Source organism: Belonocnema kinseyi, chromosome 7, assembly GCF_010883055.1.
Source record: "Belonocnema kinseyi isolate 2016_QV_RU_SX_M_011 chromosome 7, B_treatae_v1, whole genome shotgun sequence".
Lineage (NCBI taxonomy): Eukaryota > Metazoa > Arthropoda > Insecta > Hymenoptera > Cynipidae > Belonocnema > Belonocnema kinseyi.
Genome location: NC_046663.1, coordinates 98,932,647 through 98,959,231, shown reverse-complemented (window position 1 = coordinate 98,959,231; position 26,585 = coordinate 98,932,647). Strand labels below are relative to the sequence as shown.

The 26,585-nt window shown below is 30.4% G+C and overlaps 2 protein-coding genes across 2 annotated transcripts; one reads left to right on the top strand and one right to left on the bottom strand.

Moving 5' to 3' along the window:
- The first annotated feature begins 12,269 nt into the window (after positions 1-12,269).
- Positions 12,270-16,394, top strand: LOC117177095. Its single transcript, XM_033367584.1, has 3 exons — positions 12,270-12,398; positions 14,676-14,740; positions 16,121-16,394. The coding sequence occupies exons 1-3, from the start codon at positions 12,357-12,359 to the stop codon at positions 16,242-16,244; spliced, it is 231 nt and encodes a 76-aa protein (XP_033223475.1). The 5' UTR covers positions 12,270-12,356; the 3' UTR covers positions 16,245-16,394.
- An 890-nt stretch (positions 16,395-17,284) lies between these two features.
- LOC117177094 (uncharacterized histidine-rich protein DDB_G0274557) lies at positions 17,285-26,383 on the bottom strand. Its single transcript, XM_033367583.1, has 4 exons — positions 26,295-26,383; positions 21,872-21,939; positions 20,322-20,596; positions 17,285-17,589 (listed from the first exon to the last, which is right to left on the bottom strand). The coding sequence occupies exons 1-3, from the start codon at positions 26,313-26,315 to the stop codon at positions 20,362-20,364; spliced, it is 324 nt and encodes a 107-aa protein (XP_033223474.1). The 5' UTR covers positions 26,316-26,383; the 3' UTR covers positions 17,285-17,589; positions 20,322-20,361.
- Positions 26,384-26,585: the final 202 nt, after the last annotated feature.

Here is a 26,585-nt window from a genome sequence, read left to right as displayed (position 1 = left end):
CACGGTGGCGAGTACATACCACATAGATTGTGCGAATGAATAAATTTATTTTTCGAGATAGGAGACGTCCCAGACGATTGAAAAAAAGCGATTATCGTACCAATATTGAAAAGAAAGGGAGATAAAAGCGACTGCAATCATTACAGGGGGTTCAGCTTATTAAGTACTATAAGTAAAATATACTCAAAAATACTTATTCGTAGGGTTATTAAAATAACAGAAGAAAATATTTCGTAGTTCAAAGTGGGTTTATGCAAGGAAGGAGTCAATGGATGGCTCCTACAAGCTATAAAGACAATATATGCAGGTAGTAAAGCGAGTGTAAGGGTAAATGGGAAATTGAGTGAATGCTTCGCTATTATTCAAGGAGTTAGAAAAGGTTCCGTTATGTCTTCATGGTTATTTATATTATTCATGGACAAGTGTTTAAGAATGGCTTTTTTCGGCGAAGAAGGTGTGGATCTCGATACAGTAAGGGTACGTGGGTTAGCGTTCGCAGATTATAAGGTTAATATGGCAGTGTCAATCGAATACTTGCAAAGAATGTTGAATAAACTGAATGCAAGCATGAAGAGCATGGGCCTCAAAATTAATGAAAATAAAACAAAAACTATAGTGTTCGAAGGAAAGGTTGAGAAAACACTATGCAATATTGTATTAAATGATGAGAGAATTAAACAAGTTGATAAGTTCGTATAACTTGGTAGCTTATTTACTAGGGACGGAAAGATAGATAAGGAATTAGATAGACGCATAAACGAAGGTAAGAAGGTTCTCGGTAGAGCAAGGCCCCTTATCATGAGGAAAATATATTATATAAAACTAAAATGACAATACATAATTCTATATTTGTACCGACTATACTATGCGGTAGGGAGACATGGACCTATCAAGAAAAATATAAGAGTAAAATTAACGCAATTGACATGAGATTCTTGCGCATAATATGCGGGAAAACTCTGATAGAGAAAGTGAGTAACGAGATAATTCTCAACAAATGTGGTGCAGAAGAAACGCTAATAGACACATGGGAAAGAAATCGGTTAAGATGGTTCGGGCATGTTAAGAGAATGCGAATTGAACGACTAACGAAACAAGTGTATCAAGGTGAAGTAAATGGCAGCGTGCCCAAAGGTAGACCGCGGAAAGAATGGCTAGAATGTGTAAATGAGTCCCTAGTTAGAAGAGAGATAAGAAGCCACAAAAACACGAGAGCCTGCATGAAAAAATGCATGGGCGTAACAGAAGCTAGAAAAGTATGCCAGTACAGAAAAGTATAGAGACAAATAGTTAATAAAAAGAATGTCAGTAGAGTGTCAGTAGAGCCTGAAGCAAAAGACTTTGGATAATAATGGACCCAAGTATGGAGCCTCACATGACGACTTTGTGAAACTCTTCACTTGGGGTGATTGCTAGAGTAAATGACACGAGAATTCTGGATCAATTTAAAAACTCGATATCCCTTCCTCACATTAATCCCTTCCACCCCGAGTGAGTCACGCCTGCCTCGAACGGAAATGGCTTAATAGTTTAATAAAAAATAAAAAAATCTTAAAGAAAAAATGCTCTTATTCTTAAAATGCGCTAAGAAAAGTGCAAAAGAATATTGTGTCTTTTTTCGCTGCTTTTCTCTCCAGATAATTATAAATAAAATTACAGTCTTCAGCAATATCACAGAAATGTTTGTTTTTTAAGTAAGTGTTTTTAATCTTTTGTTTTATATATGTTTATTTCTTATAACAAGATGTACTCTTGTGAAAAAATGAATGACATAATAAACTAGCTTCAAAATAAGCTATTTTTGGTGAAAACTCAATAATTATTATTAAGCAAACTATACGGAATACGTGATCAAATCGAAATAATTTTATACTGACAAATCTGTGCAGGTCATAATCGAAGGTCAATTCTATTTTTGATAATCTTTTTATAAAATGACACGAGATATTTTTCAAACATTTTTTAAATTTGTATAAATTGTCGTAGCCGTTGAAATATCATTGAAAATGTCGAAGTCCTCGTAAGCATTGAGCCAATCAATACAATATCAATCAATACAATGCAATTATAATACAAGACGCCGTGAGAAGAAATCATAAAAGTTCAGACTGAGAATTATTCTTAAAATCTTTCTAAAGTGTGTACTGTAATTTATAAAGAATATTAGTAAAAATAGAACTAACGTTCGGTTTTGAATTAAACAGAATTGTTGGTATACAATTAACAATTTGTCACGTATTTTCTCTAGTATGCTTAATTATAATTATCCAGTTTTCACCTGAGAAAGCTTATTTTGAAGATAGTTTATTATGTAATTCACTTTTTTACAATAGTACACCCTATTATAACAAATAAACATAAAAAAACGAAAGATTAAAAAAAACAATTACTTTTTTTTAAACTGTTTTTGTGATATTCCTGAAGATTGTAATTTTATTTCTAATTATCTTAAATAAAAAGTAGTGAAAAAACACAATAGCTTTTTGTACTTTTCTTTGTCTGTTTTAAGATTCAGAGAATTTTTTATTTAATATTTCTTTACGAACAAACTTAATTTCAAATAACTATATTAATTAAATTATGAATGGTGTTGTCTGACCCGAAACGTCGTAGAAATATCTGTAGGGGAGCCATCTGTGCACGTAAAACGTAGACAGGGTACCATCTGTGCACTTCTAAATTTCGAGATGCACAGTTGGAACACTCCTAACTGTGCACGCCTCAAATAGTATGATCAGATTTTAAAATTGCAAGTCAAAATGCACAGATGGGATGCTTCTAACTGTGTACGTCTCAACGTGCGAAGGGTACAACTCTTCTCGTTCCTGGCCACTGGCACAGCTGTGCACGTACAGAGATTGGACACTGTTAACTGTGCAAGTGGAGGGCCGGTGGTACAGCTGTGTACGCGCACAGATGGGACAGTCCCAATTATGGACTATGACATTTAGACGTGCGCATATGGTACTTAACTAACGTGAAATGTGCACAGACGTAACACTCTCAACTGTGCATGTGCACAGATAGAAGACTCCCAACTGTGAACGCCTGAATTTATACGATGAGGTTTTGAATACACAATTCCACGTGCAAAGATGGGACACCCCCAACTATGCACGTAGACATTTAGATGTTCACAGATGGTACTTAACTAACGTTTCACGTGAACAGATGTGATACTTTCAACTGCGCACGTGCACAGATAGGAGACTGCCAACTGTGAACGTCTCAATTTATGCGATGAGATTTTTCACACATATGTCCTCGTGTATATATGGCATACTCGTAACTGTGTACGTGCGAATACGTGACAAATCTCCCAAGCGTCAAAGCTCCGCAAATGAGTGATGAGTATCTTGAAAAATCTCTCACCAATCGGAGCGCGAGATGTGCGAACTGTCCTAGGGTGGGGATTTTGTATTTTTTCAAACTATGTTTCTTTCAATTTTCAAACGGCAACTTTTTTATCTTGCGCTCTGATTGGTTTGAGCTTTTTTAGGTTATTCATTGCGTATTTGCGGGAGCTTTGACGTTTGGGAGAATAGTCACAGACTCGTACGTGCACAGTTGGGAGAATACCGTAAGTGCACGTAGACTTATAGGTAAAGAATGATTGCATTAATCTAGGCGTGCACAGTTAGGAGAATACCACCTGTGCACATTGAACCTTAAATGAGAATCTAGTCCTGTTTATTGAGACGTGCACAGTTGGGAGGGTACCATCTGTGCACGTAGGCTTGAAAATCACAAGTCTAATAGTATTAATTAGATCGTGCACAGTTGAGTGTCTGCTGAAATGAACGCGGAATTCAAGATGTAACGTCTGATCTTAATAATTGAGATGTATGCAGTGGGAAGGGTACCATTTGTACTTGTGGACTTGAAGTGTAAACGAATTCTATTAATCTAGACGTAAACAGATGGAAGGGTATCATATGCACATGTCGAATTTTAAATGAAAATGTATTTTATTACTCGACGGGTGCACAGTGGGGAGGGTATTATCTGTGCACGTGAATTTGTAAGCGAAAAATATGATCGAATCAATTGAGACGTACCCAGTTGGAAGTCTCCCATGTGTGCACATGGACTTGCATTTTTAAAATCTGATCGTATTACTTTAGACGTGCACAGTTGGAAGTCTCTCATATGTACACCTAAATCGTTAGTAGGTACTATCTGTGCACGTCTAAATTTTGACGTGCACAGTTGGAAGTTTCCTATTTGTGCACGTGAATGGTGTATAGGGTAACATCTGTGCTCTTTGATATTTTTACGTGCACAGATGGACCGGCGCACAGTTGTGACTGTGGCCAATAACGTGCCCGGTTGTACCAGTGGTCACAAACGTGCACAGAAATCCTCGTGCACAGTTGTCCGTCACTCATCATAGATTACACAGGCACACAATAAAAGGATGAGATCTCTGCGGAGCTAAGAGAGTGACGTATAGCATTCTAGTATTGGTCTAGCATGATCAAAATCTGCATTGATTGAAATGTTCTGCTTACCATTTTTTTAAATTCGAGTATGAATTTCAAGTTTAGGGGAAATTATCCCAAGTACGCTACCATAAATCAAAAGTTGTTTTTAGAGCTGTGGGATGCATTTGTTATGGCGATTATGTTCAAAAAGATTTTCCCAGGCTTTGGTCGCAAAATAATTTTTTTCAAGAGTCACTAACCATGAAAATTGAATGTTACAACATGATCAGAATTTTTCTCGTGAACGGCTAGACGAATTCTGACGATGCTTACGTTAAAATTTTGTTGTTGAAAAAGTACTCTCTGAAAATCTTTCTTCCAAATATATAAAAATTGAATTTTTTCAAAAAATATCAATTTTTTATAAAAATATCGATTTTTTTTGTTAAAAAATTTTCGTTAAGAAACGTACATTCCACAGATATTACTTACGAAATTAAAAACATTGATTTCAAAAAAATCAATTGTCCATAAACAAATTCAAATTTATTTAAAACCATAGTATCGACTATTCTCTTAAATAGACGGACGCACAACATGATTTGAACGCTCACGCGTCGCACTAAAATATGTTTATCCCGTGAAATAATAGAAACTACTCAGTATTACTTTTCGCATTTCTGTCCAGAAAAATTTAGAATTATGTGCAAAAAAATTTCTCTTTTAAGAGTAAAAAGTACTCTTTATTTATAAACAATGAGTTACATTTTTAACAAATTAAACATTTTATATGCAGAAGGGAGATTTCTGAAATGCATGTTTGTAAACAAAACTTGAGAATGATTAAAATCAGTTTATGCGATTACGGGAAAAATGTTGATCAGGTGATATTACATTTAAATTATGAATAACTTTTTCAAACCAAATTTATTTGCACCCAAAACCTGGGAAAATGTTTTGAAACATTAGGGATATAAAAAAATTAATTATCCCACGAAAAGAAAATAACTTACGGTCTACGGAAGCCTACTTGGGAAAATTTGGCTCAAACTAAAAAAAAACTCAATGAAAAAAATTTTAATTGTTAAGCAGAAAATTTTAATCAATGCACATATTGTCAATGATATATCATTACTACAATGCCTTTTAAGTTGCTTTTTTGGCTTCGCACACTTTTGTGTGTGTGTCTTTGTTCTTATATATAAAAATAGACTGACAAGTTTTTGAAAATCTATGATGAATTAAGATTGATATTTTTAATACTAATATTATTTCAGAGCTATTTTTAAATTTGATAAATATAGTTTAAAAGTAAAAATGGTTTAATGTTCAATAATCTTTGAAACATATAACAAATTTTAAGAGATAATCAGTTGGTTTTCAAGGAAGTTATTAGTATGCTTCACATGTTTGCGACGCATCAGTTGAAGAATTTCACTAAGTAGCACAAATTTCACCCGGTCAGACGAGGTAAAAGAAAATGAAATTGATAATCCGTTTTTTATGACTTGGAGGGAATACAGAATTGTCAATGTTACGGAAAGAGGAATATTCATCGTTACCTTATCTGTTTTAAATACCTAGAATAAACATTGATAATTAATGTTCAGTTTCGAAAGACAAATTAAAGTGTAATAATTATATATGTATTCTTTATATAATGTGAAGGTTTATATATATAATTCATTTGTTATATACAAAAAATGTATAAAAGAAATGAATATGATATATAATACTTCACACTATATTTAAACTATATATCATATTTCCGCCCGGGTTTGAAGATTACAAAACGATCTGCTACGTAGTATTTCTAATTGAAATAATGTAAATTAAAATGAAGGTTATTAGCGAGATAATTTTCAACTTCTTAAATAAAGATTCTTATAATTTAAAAAAATTAATACATTATCTTCTGCAATTTTATTTGGAAATGACTTCTGTTTTCTTCTCACCTCGCTTATATCCAAAATTTTAATTCTTTAATTTCAGTAACTTATAGAAATACTAATTTGCAAATTTGTGCATGATCTTCACTAATTACATAACTCATGATCACAAATTTTTTCAAAGAAAACATTCTAAATATTAGAAAACTATGTTTTTTTAACCACTGTAAGCTACTTAAACTGTCCAGCCCAACATGCGCAAAAATATTATCTATGGATTAAGAATAAATTAAACCGATATCCTCATTTTCCAAATTAAAAGCTAACTATTACCCCTTTACATAGTATTGTAATCGGCAAATCTACAATTTGGAAAATGAAAATATGGTGCTAAAATGGAAGAAAATAGTTAGAAATGTGTAAGACCACGTCTGTCTGACCCGTGAGAGTTTTTCTTTTGTTTAAACGGGGCACTTTTATTAACTTTTCACTTCAAGTGTAATTGAGAACGAAGCTTTAGGTCAGTTACACCAGCCCCCCCCCCCCCCACTCTTAATTGTTATGTTTTCTATAGCCCACTGAATTGTGCCCAAATTGCGCTCAAATACGCCACCGATTAAAATTTTTGCATCACAAAACTGTAGGAGATATGTCAGGTGTTGCGGGCGGGGGCTTCCCCCCCATTTGAAAAATCAAAATTTGAATCACATGATCTTGAAGATCTTCAAATGCGCTCATATGCGCCCTAAAGAAACAATTTTGCGCCACATTGATAACCGAGTCATCAGCGATCAAAAAGTGGGGGGGGGGGGGCTGGCGTCATTTTTCCAAACTAATTAAATTTGTTAAAATTCATCATATTTATCGCTCATAACTTCAAATGCGCTCAAATGCGCCACCACAAAACAATTTTGCGTTAGTTAATTAACAAAGATATCATATTATGGAGGGGGCAGTGTATCGCAGGTGTTAAATCCTCAACAGTGATGTGCAATATAAAGTAGAGGACATGGATTCTTTCGCCTTCAAATGCGTTAATGTGCGCCATAATTTTTTTTTGAAAATTGCCTACGATAAGGTGGTAACAAAATTTTATAAATTATGACCAACAAAAAAAAAGTTTTTAATCCGCATTGATAAAGTGAATTTCCTATGGGGTTTCAAATTGCAATATATAAATGTATAATGATTTCTTAAGGAAGAATTTCAAATGCGCTCATATGCGCCTCTTTCAAAATTGACAAAACACCATAATCAACCCCTACACAAACATCTGTTACGATCCACTACCCGATGATTTAAAATTTACAAATTTATTATTGTCTCTTTGTATAGGATTTCCAATGCGCTCATATGCGCCACTATCGAAATTGACAAAAAACCATAATCAACCCCCTCATTTCCAAATGTTACGATCCAATATTCGATGATGTCTCCAAATAACTTAAATTGAAAAATAAAAATTTATAATGATCTCTTCGTCTAGGATTACAAATGCGCTCATATACGCCACTTTCGAAAATAACAAAAAGCCATAATCAACCCGCTCATTTTCAATTTCCACCCGAGGAAACTTCCAAATAAATTACATTGCAGTATTAAATTTTATAAGGGGCTCTTTGTACAGGATTTCAAATATTTTTATTATTTATTTGGAGATATCATTAGATAGTGGATCTTCGCAAGTGTTAATGAGGGGGTTGATTATGGCTCCTAGACAATTTCGAAAATGGCGCACATAGGCGCATTTGAAATCATATCCGGAGAGATCATTATAAATTTTTATATTGCAATTTAGGTTATTTGAAGATATTATCGGATAGTGGATCGTAACAAGTGGTATTGAGGGGGTTGATTATGGTTTTTTGGTAATTTCGAAATTGACGCATATGAGCGCATTTGAAGTCCTATACGAAGAAATCATTATAAATTTGTATAATGCAATTCGAATTCGGTCATCAACGTAACGCAAAATTTTTTCTTTATGACGCATATGAGCGCATTTGAATCCCCATAGAAAACGCTCTTCATCAATGCGGATTGCAAACTTTTAATTTGGTTGCTCATCACTTCGTAACATTTTGTTACCTCTATATCTTAGGAAATTTTAAAGGTGGTGGATCGATAACAATTGGAAATGAGGGGGTTGATTGTGGTTTTTTGTCAATTTCCAAAGTGGCGCATATGAGCGCATTTGAAATCTTACACGAAGAGACAATTCGAAATTTTTATACTGCAATTTAATTTATTTGGAGATATCATCGGATAGTCAATCGTAACCAATGATAATGAGGGGGTTGATTATGGTTTTTTTTGTCAATATCGAAAGTGGCGCATATGAGCGAATTTGAAATCCTATACGGAGAGATCATTATTAATTTTTATTTTGCAATTTAAGTTATTTGGAGATATCATCGGGTGGTGGATCGATAACAATTGGAAATGAAAAGTTTGATAATGGGTTTTTGTCAATCCCGTAAGTGGCAAATATGCGCGCATTTGAAATACTATACGAAGAGACCATCGGGTGGTCGATCAATAACAATTGGGGTAGCCCCCACTCGCTCAACACCTGACATAACTCCTATAGTTTTGTGGCACAAAATTTTAATCGGTGGCGCATTTGGGCGCAATTCATTGGGCTATAGAAAACCCAAAAATTAAGAGGGGGAGTGGAGCTGGTGTAACTGACCTTGAAGCTTTGCTTTAGTGTCCTGATTAAAAATGAAATTAATCAAATTGAATGAACTAAGCCAAACCAGAACTCAAATGGGTCAGATAAATGTGTCCTTCTATATTTTGAAAGATTTCCAAAAATTTTAGCACAACAATTGCATTTTCCAAATTATATAGATATCTCGCCTAATTAACAAAATGCGTATTCATATATACATATATTCATTATTTGAAGAAAAGCTTTGCATATAAAAAACCAATTAGAACTTATGGTTCTTATTATACTCACCACATCAATTATCTTACATAACTGAACACTTTAATTTCTTAAATAATTTTTATAACCCAAGGGTATAAGTTTCTTTATAAATTCAGGTTTGAATTCAGGGGGTCATTTTTAACCTGAAGTATTTTTGTTTATTTTTCTTTTTTTATCAAGTCTAAATGTGTAATATAGGTAAAGAATTGAATAAAAACGCTGTTTCTAAAATATTTTCCTACATGCGATCAAGAAGATTGGCTTATAATTATTGCGATCTGGTGTAAAGTTTTACACTATCTCTGCAAACTCGTGCAGTCTTATGCAATTTTTAACAATGCCTTATAAATTCCTCCTTAGACAGAAATCCCTTCGAGCGCCGTAATATGGAAATATTCGATTTTTACATATCAATTTTGATAATTAAATTAAAAATGAGTTGTTCTGACAAAAAATAATTCGAAGAAATGTTGCAGTAAATTTTTAACGCCGAAATTCTTATAAAAACGTTTCCGCATAATTCGCGTCGTTTGGTTAGACATCTGAATTTTGAATTTTCCCGTAGTATTTTGCATACATAATTAAAATGAAAAGTACTTTACAATCAGTCCATTGTTGAAGCTTTTTTCGCATTTCACGTTGTTTGGCTCAAAATTTTGAATTTCCCTTCTTTTCATGATATTTTCGATAAATAATATCGAATTGATGAGTCCTATCAAAAAATAGTATATTTTTTAAAAAAATATTATAGGACATTTTTAAACTATAATTATAACTTCCTGACTTATAACTTTCCTATTTTTGTGTACTTCGATATGACATTAATTGTTTCAATATTTTTGTAATAGTGACTCTAGTGCTGATTATCAAATAATCATTTTCTATATAATAATTTTGTGCAATAATTAATATGCTAAAATCGTGATTCAATCTCATTAAATATCTATAAAATCTACAAAAGTCTATATAAAATCTATAGAATTTATAAAATCTTTAGAAATTTCATAAAAAAATGTTCAGACACATACATGCAATATACATGCAATAAAGACTATTGACCGAACTTGTCTTTCTTAAACTTTTAATACCATATTTTTCTAAGAACTATTTTGCTTTATTGAAGGACACATTTGCGAAAGCATGGACACCTGTTTGAAAAAGATGTTAATTAAGAGAGTAACAAAAAACTGGAAAGTATTTAGTGTTACTGCGAAGTCACTACGAGATTGAAAGTTTGAGGTTTAGGCTTCGAACGTGAAAAGCAAGAATTATGATGCAATACTATGACGAGTTATACGGAATGTAAAGCATTTAGTGCGAAAAATTGCAAAAATGTAGACAAAAAGTGATTGTGGTACCAATAGTAGAAAAGGCTGTATTTGTTTTTTGATTATACATTGGCGTACGACATTATTAACCTGAATCTATTTTAAGAAGTTGAGAATAAGCATAATTTTCTTTATCGAAAAACTGAAAAACATTGAAAAATCTAAATTGTTTATGTTTCATGCTAAATTATAAATTTGTTAATAATCAGCTTAATCAGAATCAGTCAAATTTAATCGGTAAAATATATTTACTGGTTACTTCAGTTATTTTTTCCTGCTATTTCACCACTTAAATATAACTGATTTATATTTATAAATTTGAGTATGAAAGGTTGTTATGTGATAAGTATGATTTCTAGATTTTTTCTTAAAATAAGGAATGAATAAAATGTTTGAGATGTCGGTAACAGTGTCGGTAAAGGGATATATAGCCATAAGCCGATAACCGAAATTGATATAAAGAGTAAAATTGTTATTGATTCATTTAAGTATACCTTTATAGCTTTAATCGTAATAGGTACTGAATTTCGTATTGGCCATATATAACTGATCTTCAGAGTTTTCTGAAGATATCCTGAAAATGTAATTTTAAAAGATGCCTATTACACCTCTAATAGAGTAATTATGGACTACAATTTTTTTGGTAATTACAGTGTGTAAAAATGTTTTTCTTTTATCCAGTTCTAATTCAGTACAATAATGACAATTTGAGTTTTTAATTTTTTCAAGAATACCCAGAGGTATGTTAAAAAAAAATTGCACATCTTGCAATCTTTGGAATGTTTGTATTTAATATTTTTCATATTTTTCCATTAACTTATTATTATAATTTTAATATAGTCATTTTCCTATTTTTCACTTTGGACATAAGAATATTAACATATTATAAAAAAGAAAGCAAATCTATAGCGTCCCGAATACTTATTAAATATAATTTTTGTAAAATTATATTTTTAAATTTGATCCACAATTTCTCCGGGGAAATACGGCTTCTCAATTTTTAAAATAATAGAAAAGAACTAGCAATTAAAAATTTAGCACATTCTAAAAGATTCAACTAGAAATTTTTGAGATTTCTTGCCTTTACGATTTGACATTCGTCAACTGCTTTAAGCTTATAACAAAAAAGAGAGCACACTTCACGCTAAAAATTGACATAGTGCAAGTTTTTAAAAATTTCACTAAATAGTTGCCAAAAAAATATTAAATCCTATTTGATTCATAATTTCCTGGCTTGACCCATAATAACCATCGTTGACCGTATTTATAAAGATATTATTAAAATTATTTTATGCCTCTCTAAATATAAATTAACGTAATCATATAGTCGGAGATTCGTACATAACGTTCCGATACATAATATTTCCTGCATAGACACATTACTCATTTCCTGAACAATAATTATTTTTTATTTAACTGAGGAAAGAGGAAGAAGTGAGAGTACATCCGCTGCTATCATCTCGAAATTTCTGGTTTCTTCTGGTGTTATAAGCGCATAGTGCGAGCACCTGTTCTAATGTTTATATTGTTATAGAAATCACTTCCTAGTGTTCTACGACAATGCGTACGCTTAAGGCGCATAATTGCGCCAAGAGGGAGAGAGAGAGAGAGATTGCGAGAGAGACGGAAAGTGGGGTTGGGAAAAATACGCGTACCGCAGCCCGCGGGTAATGTTTACGTTTATAAAGCCCGCAAAAGGAAATGTCCTTTTAGTACACTACCGCATTCCGACGCGATTAAGGAGTATCTTGCAGATTCAACATTTATCCGAAACATACGGATGCATATTTTTCATTTGAGCATGGCCAACATCCGAATTCATGTAAGTGATTTTTAAAGACATTTTTGTATGATATTGAATACTTTCAGATTATTGTAGCAACATTTCGGGTTGACCGTGCGGCAGCGTCATTTTGTCAACATTCATTGTTCTGTATAAAGTTATTAATTTTATTAAGTTTTTTTTATTTCGTGTCCCTCGTTATTAAATATCACATTTCTATATGTATTAATTATTTTTATGAAACAGTAATTTCATAACTGAATTATTTCCATAAAGTTGCATTTAGTAGGCGCTGCCCCGCATAAATGGACATTGATAGTCGCAGAATTTTTATAAAAATAGCAACGTCTTAGGATTGAAAATTCTAATCGTTTGGTACGTGGGAATGTTATTAATTGGAAAAATAAATTTTTACGTATGTCATAATAAAGAAAATATTTTTTTAAATAATTATAGCTGAGTGATGAGGTTAAATTTTCAGAATCACGTGATGGAATCCTTTTTCGTCTATCAGATTATCAAATTTTCATTCTATGAGTATTTCAAGTAATGATACAAGCGTTATTTTTTGACAAGTATATCTTGCATTATTTTAATGTCAAAACTGTTTATGCTTTCCTTTTTTAACTTAGATTTTCAAGATTTGTTTTTATATTGTCATTTTTCTAATAAAATAGATTTATTTACAGCAAAGGAGAATTAAAATGGCTAAAGAATAACGATGCAATTTGCAAGTACGCCTTCGCCATCATGGTTAACTTTGCCCCGGTCTTCCCTACAACATTTTTCGTTAATATGTTTATTTATTTTATTTGTAAACCTAAAATTATTAAACTTAAAAAAGTATATCCAGCAGAAGATCGGACAGAACTAATAAAACTTTACCACCTTGTAAACTACCTACGACAAAATTGACACGGCTGTCTGAAAAAAACTAGGGTTTAAATTTTTTCAGCTCATTTTCTCACAGACTTATTTTGAACTTTAGTTACGTTCGATTTTTCGCTTTCATGATCAATATCAAAACTGTAAAACAATTATTGAATTAGTTTTAATGTTCGTATAGCTTGTAATAAACCATTGTGGTTCAATTTTGCTTCACTAAGTTTGTTACCGTTTTGGGTTCAAGATTAAACTTGAATTTTTTTATGTGTTTCTTCTGTAACTATTTAATTAATTTCTTGCAAAATTATTTGACATTTAGAAAGGCCTAAGCAAACGTAAGAACTTGTAAAAAATTCAGAGAAGCGTGTAATAAATAATAATACATGAGAAACGTATAATTATTAGATAAAACCCTTATCCATTACAAGTGAAGTATCTCAACTAGATACTTATGTGAATCTTGTCGTTTATCTTCCCATCTAAAGATGAAAATGGTTAAGGTTTAATTTCAAATATGTTATTAAAAAATGCATAATTGTGTGCCAAGTTTTCAACTAATTACATAATTATTTTCTGTCAATTATTCATTTATTGAATTGAGCAAAGAAAAAAATATTTCACATCAATCTATACATTCTCGAAATAAGTATTTCTTAAATGAGTATTAAAGCAGATTACTCAAACGATTTTGGGCGTGGATTTCTGTTCTCGAATTTACCGTCTTCTAGGGCATTCAAGAGTTTTTAATTTGTATTCATTCTAAGTCAAGAAACTTTCAAGCTCCGCGACACATTTTGAAGTTCACTGTTGTTTCATTATGTTATTAAAAAAATATGGATGACTGAGTAATTCCAATAAGTTTTTCGTTAAGATGGTACTAAATTAAGCACGGAAATGAACCCTTAAATATTCTAAATGTCTGTAAAGGTTGAAAAAACTCTGAGAAAGTAATAATTGAGAGAGAATGTGATGAAAATACATCAAACTCTCGCTCTTAGTCACCCCGTTCTCGGCCTTCCTAGAACTGCTGGCTCACGCAGTTTTTCAGAGGAGCAGGGCGAGAGCGGTTGCGACATTATATATATTCCAATTGGAAAACAGTCAGGCGGCCCTCACTTTTTACGTTTTGATCTCCCTGAAATCAGTCCAAGGCTATTTGCAGGCAACCCCCCAAACTGGACCGAAAGCGAAAGTTTGGTGCATACTTTATAAAGTATTTATTGTTATAAAGTAATAAGTATAAAGCATTGAAGTATTTCAACTTTAAAGTATTTATTATAATATATAAAGGGTATAGTCCCAAAAAGATCTAAAGGTTTTTGTTTAACAAAACTTATTAATAACTTAATTTTAATTAACCTGTACTCCATACGATCAATATTTTGTGTGCATTTTATAATTGTCCTAAAAAATCAAATTTTTTCGTTTCAGTTTATTTTTATGGTGATTTTAGCCCTGGGATTGGTAGCAGCTTTACCTCATCCTGAAAAGCATCAGTAAATATCGTTTTTTCCTTATATTAGAATTGGCTTTTAATAGAAGTGTGTTTTAGAATTTTAGAGTTTTATTGTAGTATTCAGATATACGTAAGTTCTAATTTGATATGAAATAAGTTACTGTACTTTTGTAAAAGTACCAACCTGTCATAGAGTTACTTTTGTAAAAGTCACTTGCAGATGTTTTGAAAAAATGGGTAATTTCTTCTATTTTATTAATGAGTCTATACATGTTCACTAGGGTGATCCAAAATTGCATGGCAAAATTTGTGTGCATGCTAGAGGGCAACGATCCCCCTCATTTAATTCAAAATTCAAAAAAAGAAATTCCCTAATTTTTTTAATTGTTTTTTTTTCATTTTAACAGGTGCCGATGTTGACATGAAGTTTTCGATGTAAAATGCATGGGGAAAAATCACTTTTTTGAGTTTTTAGAATAGTTTTTTAAGGTTTGAAAAAATGTTACGGGAAAGTATGGAGGCCTGTAGAGAATTATCCTACGAAGAATATCATCTATCAGATATATGGGGTTAACACCCCTAACACACCCCCACGAGTACCGGAAAACTACCCTTAAAATAAAAATGTCAATTCATTATGAAATTGACCTTTTGAACACTGTATTCTCGTCTTTTTTAAATTAAAATTAATAATATTGGTCTAGTAGAATAGTTATTATCATTGGATAATTAGGTTTTAATTTTTTGTTTGCACAATTAAAAATTAATGAATGAATGTTATAAAATATTCCACTAGAGTAACAGTAATAATTTAAGGGGGAAAAAATAAATTTTCGAACAAAAAATTTTCTTTAATTCTATTTGTTTAAATAATTGAAAATAAATTAACCAATATTAATAAATATTACACTTGACCAATATTAATAATTTTAAGTGAAAAAAGACCAAAAGACAGTGCTCAAAAGGTCGATCTCATGAAAAATTGACATTTTTGGTTTTAAGGGTAGTGTTCATGTACTCGTGGGGGTGTGTTAGGGATGTGAAACTCATATGTCTGAAGTATGAAATTCTTCGTTGGATAATTCTCAAAAGGTCTCCATGCTTACCCGTCACATTTTTTCAAACCCTACAAAATTATTCCAAAGACTAAAAAAAAACAATTTTCCCCATGCGTTTTACATGGAAAACTTCATGTCAAAACCGGCACCTGTTAAAATAAAAAAAAAATTTTTAATTAGGGAATTTCTTTTTTCGTATTTGCTATGAAATTGGGGCGATCGCTGCCCCCTAAAAAAAAGCGTTTTTGTGTCACCCTAATATTCACGACAATTTTTTTAATGGATTAAAACTACATAGGGAACTTCCATCGTAAGAAGAATAAACACAATATTATAAAAATGCATATAATTATTTTTTTCAGCACCCATATCAAAATTCACGTACCATCTTATCATCATAAGCACACTCATACACACGTCAAGAAGATCTACATACCTGTGAAAGTAAAAGAGGACGATAAACACAAACACCTTGATGATTGGTGAGTGGCGAAGACTCGCAGAATATTTAGGTCATTGTTCGGAGCAATATGACTTCAAATTAAGAGAAGAAAATGTATATATGTCTACTGATAAAAAACCTATTAGTTAATTTTCCCTGTTATACTTATAATAATTAAATTGATGAACTTTTAACCGGTTTTTTTTAAATCTTCCTCCATAATTCCAATAGGATAAAAGTTGAAGCACAGACACACACACACACACACACACACACACACACACATATAATATATATATATATATATATATTAAACAGTTGTGCCGCCGCGCCACGCCACCGGCCATCTTGCTCAAAAACTGCGCCGCCGGCGCGGCGACGTATCAGTCGTCGATGTAATCTTAGGTATATTACATAGTAAACGGATTTCTTCCCGCCGGGTGAACTAGTGGCTTTTTATTGGTTGCGGAAATTCCAGCTACCAATTAGGAGTTAAAATAAACAGATTTAAATAAATATCTCATGATGAAAATATGTCGGCGCAACCCTCTAATATATATAAATTATGTACATTTATTTATATATTATACCATTTTTTATACATTTCGTTTAATTTATTGCATTGTGAAGGCTGCGCCATGTAAAGTTTAATAATTTCAAATTGCGCTCTGTTTTTTCGGTATTATGTATGGGAGTGAATTATACAACTAAAAATTAGAATGGTGAAACCAGCGGGCATGAAAAAAAATACTTTTTCTATTGTAATGATTTTTTGTCAGTTTTTTATTGCAAATTCACTTAGTATAAAATTGTGTCATTGCTCATAAAAATGTTTCTTGAAAGCAAAAAAATCACTGGTTTATATGCAAAAAAAATTCCTATCAATAAATATTTGTTTGGCTCAAAGAAATTCAAGCTAACATCTTTTTGATTCAACATTTTTAGGAACCTATTTATTAGATTTAAGGATAGGACCCACATTTTTTAATATATAGAAAAGTATAACTAATGAAACCTGCAAAATTGCGGTCAAAGTATTTTTCCAATGCTTGGCGTATACAGGGTAGTATCAATGTAGAATACCTTTTTTTATATAGAAAGAGTGCTTTCTTTAATTATCTGCATACGGTACAAAAATAAGGCCTACAATATGTAAAAGTATATACAGGTATTCATATTTTGTGTGCGTGTACATTTGTCCCACGAATTGATCATTCATGCATATTTTAACTTAAAATTATATCCTTAATTTTCTCTAGATTGGGTGGCATCAGCCACCTTGTACTTGAGCTTTTTTGATGTTTTGACTGAGTTCGATTACTTCTTTGAAGTTAAGATAATTTTTTTCTCCACGGGCTAGGGCAAGATGGATTTTTTGGAAGATGTAACCTGAAAAGATTAAACAAAATAACCCATAAGGTTTCTTATTTACATTTTTTACATTTTTACTTTTTTTTTTATTATTTAAGTATGAATTGATGTTGTTGATTTAATTGTATAGATTTGGTTCGAATCTAAAATAATTCCGCAGCGAATCAATTTTCTAGTTTGTCGCTTCTTCAAAATAAATTCAAATTTTTCTGCTCTAAAATTCCAAGCCTCGAAACAAAATTTTGAAACAAGCAAAATCTTATGCATTTTAAATTAATTAAAAAAAATGAACAATTTTGAATTAAAATGTATGATTTCGTATTTAAATCGTTAGAAATTGAACAATTTCGGAATTGAGAGTGCGATAAACATTCAATAATTTAACACGTTTTAAAATTAAACATATTTCAGTTGAAGGTATTCGGAATTCAACAATTTGGAATATTTATTGATCAAAATAATCGAGAACTTTATAAAAAGAAAAATATAAGGTTCAATATGTTTATTACATAACTTGAGTGCTTTAGGACTTACGATGACCCTGACTAGTGTAATAATAAGAAGAACAATTTTTAATTTAAGGCGTTAGAATTTTATTAGTTTCAAAATAAATGCATGTTAAATTTAGCAAATGCAATTGAGAGGGTAAAACTAAATAATTTTCATTTGAATAATTTGACAGCGTCTAAAATTTTACAATTTGATCATGATAGCATTAAGAGCTAGCCAGTTTTAAACTTTAATTTAAAAAATAACTTTAAATGAATCTTTAAAAAAGCGTTCAAGATTGTATAATACTTTAGAATGAAGCTTTAAAAATTGATTAGAAAATATTACATCCATAGTGTTTGATATGAAACGATATGTTGTTGTATAAATGAAAACATTAGAATCAAAAATAGTTTAAACCTTTATAGTTAAACAAATTAAAATTAAAGCTGTTATTATTATATAATTTTTGGGAATAAACAATTCAGAATGAAGTGAATAAAGTTGCAGCGCAGTTTATAATTAAGCTTGATTCACTGCCTGCAATTATACATCAACTCAGAAGAAGAAATTGACTTTCTTGATTTTCTTTTTTTTATGTCAACGGCAATTTCCTTTCGCTTTGAAGAACCACTCGATGGATCTAACGTAACTTACTCGAGGAGAGTAATCGTACTTTGTATAAGTACATGTAAATGATTATAAAAAATGTATACCGGAAGAGAATAGAAAGGGAAAGTCGAGAAGTGTTCGATAGGAAAATTTAGGTTGAAAGGTGGAATAGAAACTGAAAACAATACAGGGCCTTCTTAATTACGTTGATTAAAAAAGCGGAAATTTGATTTATCCACGTGAAAACATTTCAGGGAATTTCCATGGTTGCATTATTTGAAGAATATCTCGATCCTTTAGATAGTATCTCTACAAGTTTCTCATGAAGTTTGTTTCATTCAATGACAATTTAGTCAAAATTTTCCAGAAAATTCTAAACAATCTTATATAAATTTCGTAGAAGATTTTACTATAATTACGGAAATAAACAAATTCCTCGAACCGATAATAGTTTTTTTTTCAATTTAATTTTACGCTAATGTTTTCAAATTCGGACATTATCAAATTGAAACGCAATATTTTTTTTAACCATTTGAATTTCAGTTTTAACTGTTTTCAGTATAAAATAAATATCTTTCCAAATAAATCCAAAAAAATTTTCTTTTCTCTGGTCGTTACAAACAAAAGTTTGTTTTAATAGATGTTTCAATTGAAATTTGGATCTACGTTCGACATAAATTCAAAGCACTCAAATTTTTAACGTTTTTTTATTTTAAAATGTTATAAGCTGTAAAGCTTCTATATTCAAAGTTTAAAATTTTAAGTTTACAAATTAAATTTTTTTCAAATCTAAATGCAGTTATATTTAAATATTTTAAATTTTGAAACGCAGAAAACTCACAAAAAACTGAATTGCAAAATAACGTGTGCAATTTCGAAGATTTTAGTTTTGAAAAAATGACTAATTTTAAACTCCTGAAAGTTTTTGTTCACCTTAGAAGGCTTCTAATTTATTATTATTAAATATCGCACGTCTCATTTATAAATATTTGAGAAATGTTGCACATTTTAATCTTTCAGATCTATTCTAATGTCAGTGATTCAATTTTCAGTTTAGTTTTGACTTCATAATGTTTTAACATTTAAGTCTTGAAGACTTGAATTTAGAAAACTTTAGTATTTGGGAAAAGCTTTTTAAAACTTTGACTTGCTTTTAAATTGAGCTTATAAGAGGCAGATTTTCGTTACTCTTCGTGCTATTATGAGAAAAATAAAAAAATAGGCGTGTGGATAATTTCTCTCAGTACTGCAGCTTCTTGCCAAAAAATTGTACTAATAACTAGACATCATTTTTATGTCAGAAGTGATACGAATTTTGTAGCTGACCATAATCATCTCAAAAAGGTGACTTTGACTAACATAGTTTTCAATTAAATATTTTTAAGTCTTCCGTGGGAATTTTTCTTGAAATTTTTAACTTCACAACAAGTTGGCAGTATGACCGAAATTAAAAAAAAAAAAACTTTTTCTAAATAATACACTCATAATCAATCATTTTAGAGCTTACAAACATAAATGTCTTAACAGAGATTTCGCATTTTTCATGAAAAACTAATCAAAGTTTTCAATTAATATTTCGAGGCGATGAACATCGCTTGAATTAATTAATAAATGAATGAATAAAATAAGTTAGATGTTTTTTAGCTAACCTTATGGTAATAAAATACCCTTTTTGACAAGAGGTAATTTTCAATTCCACCATCCACCATGGTGTTCTTCTTGGGGCTTTTCGTGGTGGACAGGAACAGGCACGTATTCTTTTTCCACTACCTTGTACGGTACTGGTACGTGAACCTTTTCGACGTGATGAACTGGTATGTGAACGGGCACATGAACCTTCTCGACATGATGAACTGGATAAGGTACTTTTTTCACGTGATGATGATGAACCGTGTGCACATGATAAGGCACGTGAATCTTCACACTGAAGAAGATATTTAAACATTTCATTTAAAAACAGCGTCTTTATAAACATTTTATTAAAATTTATAAAAAATTAATTATGCACAGTGTCTCATTTATATATATTTTTATATTCATTTATTTATTCTACTTACTGGACAAAAAACCATTGGTGTAAAAGTTCTTGCACTCGTTTCTAACAATGAAAATTTTTATTGTGCCTTCATTTTTGTATGTTTCAAAAACATACAGTAATTGTATACTAATTTTATTTCATATCAAAAGCTTTAATACCTGCTCCAATAATTTACATTATAAAATTTTCCAACTGAATCATTTCAAATTTAAATGTTTAAGATTAAATATTTTCAAATTTAAGTAGTTTGATATTTTACAATTTCAAATCGAAAAAATTAATACTAGATGATTCGTTTAACTTTAAACGAATGAGGCTTCCAAAATTCAATAACTTGAAATTTGGTGCATTGTAAATTGTACCACTTTAAATCAAGCGTTATAACAATGAGAAATTAAAGTTTTTAAACCTCAAAATATTCGATTGTCGAAAATTTTTAATTAGAAAATACCCAAAGCTACAAATTTTTTATTCGAGTTTTTTAAAATTTTGCACAAATTATAGCTTTTAGTTTTAATCTATTTTAATATTTTAATGTCGAAATTTTAGGACTTTTATTATATTTTTAACCATACATTATTTTAATTAGAGCAATTTTTAAAAGATCAACCTTTTTATAGATATGTGAAGAAGTAGCCGAACGTGTTTAATCTAGTATAAAATTATTAAATAAATTCAATTTAAAATTAACATATTTTCCAACTTCAGATTTTAAATGTTTAATGTATAAATAATAAAAACTAGTCATTATTATATAATGTTATTGCTTTATTTATCATAATTAGTTCCTATAGCTTTCAATTTAAAATTCTTCATCTTGAAATATTGCTCTTAAAACAATTTTTAAATTAACAAAATAAAATAATTCATACACTCGTAAGCTACGGAATTGATGATTGCATTTATTTAAAAAAAAGCAAATGATTATGAAAAAAATGCATATTTAACTATAATAGATGATTTGAATCAAAGAGATATTTTTACAAAGTCTGTGTTTAGTTTCACCGAAATTCGGTGAGTAAAGAACAAATATTTTAGGTGAGCCCAGGGAGATACAGATTAAATTTAGTTAACTGATGATAATAAGAAAAAATCAATGTGCTTTTGGATAATTAAAATTTCATTCAAAGTAACTTTCAAATGAAGGGTATAATGACTTACTGATGATGCGAATGTCCACCTGGTGACGGTGCAGCTGTTGTCGTGGCCAGAATTCCACACACGAACAACTGAAACGAGACAGTGAATTTCTAATGAATCACGATGCAGTGTGCAGTTTGCCACTTGTTACAAGTGTCTCTCTCACATGTCTGCCGGCAATCATTCGTATGCACAACATTTTGCAATTTCACTATGATTGTTTTTCAGGAACATGTTCTGATCCGTTATTCGTAGGAATCATATCGAATTAATTATATTTTTGAGATAACTGGTCCCAAGAAGTTCCTTAATTAATTATTTTTATTAAAGAATAATTCAATTTTTTCAAATCCTACGCATCTGCAAATAATTGAAATGATGTAAAACGCCCTGTGATCTTTAAGAGTCCAGTGATCGCCAAATGACAGATTTCAATGAGAAAAATAAGAGATAAAGCAAAAAAATGAGTTAAAAACTTTTTTAGTGTAAATTTTAACATAGGTAAATCCAATAATGTATATTTTAATTAGTGATGCATTCGAGACGATCTTAAGAAAAATCGAGATCCTAAAGAAAAAATTTCAAGATCTCGAGTCGAGAATCTCGAGAATTTTATTTGAGATCCTTGATCTGCATAAAGTGTTGAGCTCACCTGAACATTTTTCAGAAAATCTCGAATTTTCAGAAAGCCTTCTTCTCGTTGTCACGAAAAAAAATTGGGAGGTTGGAAAAAAGGATCGAATAGTCGCTCCATATTTTCGGTTAAAGGTATGTCTAAAAAGGTATGACTAAATTATGTCAATAGTTTGCTAAAATAAAAGTTAAATATTATTATGAATAATAATTGTGTTTCATTTTAATGATTTTTTTCCATGCTATAAGATTTTATAAGACATAGAGATTGCTTAAGGGGTCAAAGGATAAGAGTTTTACCTTAATTTCAGTAGGAATAATATTTTTTTCTAATTATGGAAAAAATTATGGAAAGTAAAAAAGAATTGTTTTATCTTAATTAGGAAGTCTGTTTTCTGGCGTTAATTAAGCACAGGATGAAAGTGAGGATATGATGATTTACTGAGTATAACTTTCAATTCCATATACAGCATGTCCACTTAAAAAGTCAATCATTTTATATTTAATTGTCTTTTATGTGCTGGTTGAATTCTTACTAAACGAGCTCAATTTTATCGTCAAATCCTGGGTAAAAGTAACGCAGTTTACGCACGTTCTATTTCACGCCAAAAATTTTGTCAATATGTTTTTTTTTTAATGGGAGTATTTAGTTTTTCTTTCACGTAGAAGGCATTTATAAATGTAAGTAAGAGTATATAACATTTCGAGGATAAATGGAGTCAGATCTGAATCAAAATGACTTTTTAAGAACGTGTTAAATCTTTTTGAAATCAAATAAAAATTATTAATATGTATGAATTAAAATAATATTATTATAATTATATTATAATATATTATTATATTATCATTCTTTTTCAATACTCAGACTTTTCCTTTAAATAAATCCAATAGTTTTCGGTCAAAACGATTATAATGTTTTTATAGGGCCAATCAAATGTTTGGTATATTCACTAAGATTTTGGTTAATTTTGATGACAAATTTGTTTCTAGCCTGTTTTTTAACCCGTAAAATGTTTCAATCTTACCTGAAGTCGAAATATGAATTAACCAAAACTGGGTCACTGAATAAAATCAATTACAGGCTTTACTGATGAATCTGTGAATTTTACTGTTTACTCAGTATAATAACCCTGATTGATTTGCTTCAGGGACTCACTTATAATCTAATTATTTATTGAATTTGTTTATTTGCTCCATAAAGTGACTATTGCGAAACGTGGAAAAATATTAAGAGCCTTGGGAAAAAGCTGCTTCCTATTTAAATTCGAAATTTTAAGCAAACGATAATTTGTGCAGAAAGGGGACGGTATAGGGAAATTGAGGGATAAGAAGTCCCAATCTAAGAAGTTTTTCTGTAGTTGGACTAATTTTTAGTGTCAAAAATATGTTATTTAACAGATTAATACATTTTTATTTTGCTGCTTAGTTATATATATTAGTTATATATTTTTATATTATGGATATAAATACTCGTATTAAATCAAATAAAACCATAGAAGCAATTTCACTTGAACGTCAGGAAGTTTAATTATAATTGGAGCCGACTGTGTAATATATACTTGTAACTGTAATGACGATTCTACACGTCAAACTGATTCAGGAAGTTTGGTTCGTAAGATAGTTTCCCTTGGATAATTTACTCATGCATGAAGCGCAATTTGTAAGTAGTACTCTTTAAAATTTTCCTTCCCACGTCATTTACAGGTTAGTATTAAATTTTATATTCATTTCATATAAATTTGTTGAAAACTTTTCCTTATTTTCGAATTTAATACATTTTTTGACATAAGTGTTGCCATCTTGTGGTATATTGTTATAAGTACTTTTTGGAAATATACATTCTTTTTTCGTAATAGTGCCTAATAATAAATTCCTTTAATTTGCACAAGCACTGATTTAAGATAATTCAACTTTCAAACTAAAAGCATATAATTTTAAGAAAATAATCATATTTAACTCATTGGGAATTTTTGTTGGAATTGCATAAAATGTACACTACCGGTATTAATTGTGCGTGCACCTCTTATTGGAGACCGATAAAGTTCTCTTAATCTTAATTTTGTCAGAGCTGAAAAATTATCTCTTTAAAAAGTAAAAGGCTCTCGAAATGTTGTACAAAATAAGTATTGTATAAAAAATTTAGTGTCAATTTTTTGGTACATACTGCGAAAATTGTGCTTATTTCAATAATTACAATTTTTTTAAATATCGTCTGAAATATTAAGATGTTCGATGTTCTTAGGTTCTTTTTGAAGCTATATTTCTACAATGTCCCAGCAACTTACGAACATAAATTAAAAAAATTCTAGCATAGTACAAAATGTTAAAATTGTATCAAAATAGTTGGAAACATTTTAAATAATCTTATCGACAGGAATATTATAAAAATGTTGTTAATATCGAACGTTTCTAAACATTGAAGAAAAGATTTATGTTTGCACTATATTGGCAATATCTTCTTGAGAAATGGTCAAAGAGCATTCACACTCGGCATATTTTGGACTTTTCAGAGCTTCCGGACTTTTACAGAGAAAAAACATAAATCGAATATAATTAAAATCAAGAGAACCTAATTAATCATGAAAAAACAAGTGGATGCTAATTCTAACCGGTAGTGTTTTAGATACATACGTATTTTTTAGAGCTAAATAAATAATTTCTTTCAACTATATCAATGACAGATTCGAAAAGATTCATTAATGCAATGCAAAAGTTTTTTAAATCCTCAGAATTCAGTGCATTCGATGAATTCTTTTAACTAGGACAATTGAAAAATGTTGATTCGTCCTTCATTATTTTTCTCAATATTCCAGCCTGTATAACTAATAATTTTATAAGTTTAAAAAAGTGTCTATGAAGTAACCTTAAATAAGAAAGGTAGCGCTCATGTTATTAGTAAGAAAATAAATTTTTATATATTTAACGATTAAAGAAATATTTATTGTAAGTTAATACCAAAATGTTTAACTAATTATTGAAAAATGTGACTGATGGATATAAATAAAAGTTTGCTTAATTGATAGAAAACTTTTGCTTTTTTCATCTGGAATTAATTATAATTTTTATAAAGGAGTTGATTATATCTGCTAGAACTTCAATTTCCAATAATAATTTTTCAAATTTAATTCTCACACGTTTTACCCCCTATTAAAAATAATATACTGACAAAATTACATATAACTGAAATATGACTCCTACTGAGCACCTTATCTACTATATTATAATTTATTATTCCATTGCATTAATTTAATAAGAGACTACATGAATTTGATTGTCCAAATGGGATGTATGTCGTTGGCAGAAAAATGTATTCAATTAATGGAATTTTTTCTGAGTCTATAACAAATTTGATGCTATACGAAATTGAAAGCTTCTAAGTTTTCTATTTAATTAAAGGTCGTAAAAGGAAATTTCTACAATGCTTGTTTTCCAAATTTTAATTAAAATTGGCATCCAGTATCGTAGAGAAAGAATACTTCATACTCACGTCTTTTGAATTGAAAAAAACTCACTCACTATTTAAATTTTCCCAAACATATAAAATTTAAGTAGAAAATCGTTATTATTCCTTTAATAATTTGGCTCAAAATTATATCGTTGCAGGTTTTCACTTCACTCTTTTTATTAATTTACGATAAATACCATAATAAAACTGTGAAAAAAATAATAATTCCCGAAAATTACAATAAAATATTGAATTTTTGAAAGGAATTTCCTTTTTGATATCTGACAATAGGATTTAAGAAATATATTGTGTTAAATCGATTGTTCTTAAGAAAAATATGATTGTTGCTTTAAAAAAAAAACTCACAGCGAAGATGTGAGAGTACATCGTGGTATTTTCTTTTAGTGATTCGTTTCCGAACGCTGATACAGTTCTGTCTATGGCGGTCAGCGTGTGTTTATAAAGGACTACCCGATGCCAAAACGTTAAATGTATAAAGTGTAAAGGGGTGGGAGCGTTACTGTGTTACGTAAAACGTGAAGAAGGAAGTCGATGGTCTTGTTACGTAGTAGCGACTCCACGTGGTTTACACTTGAGAACCAGTCAGATGTCATGGAGTGAGGGAAACAGGAGCACATTGTTTCGAAATTTATTGCT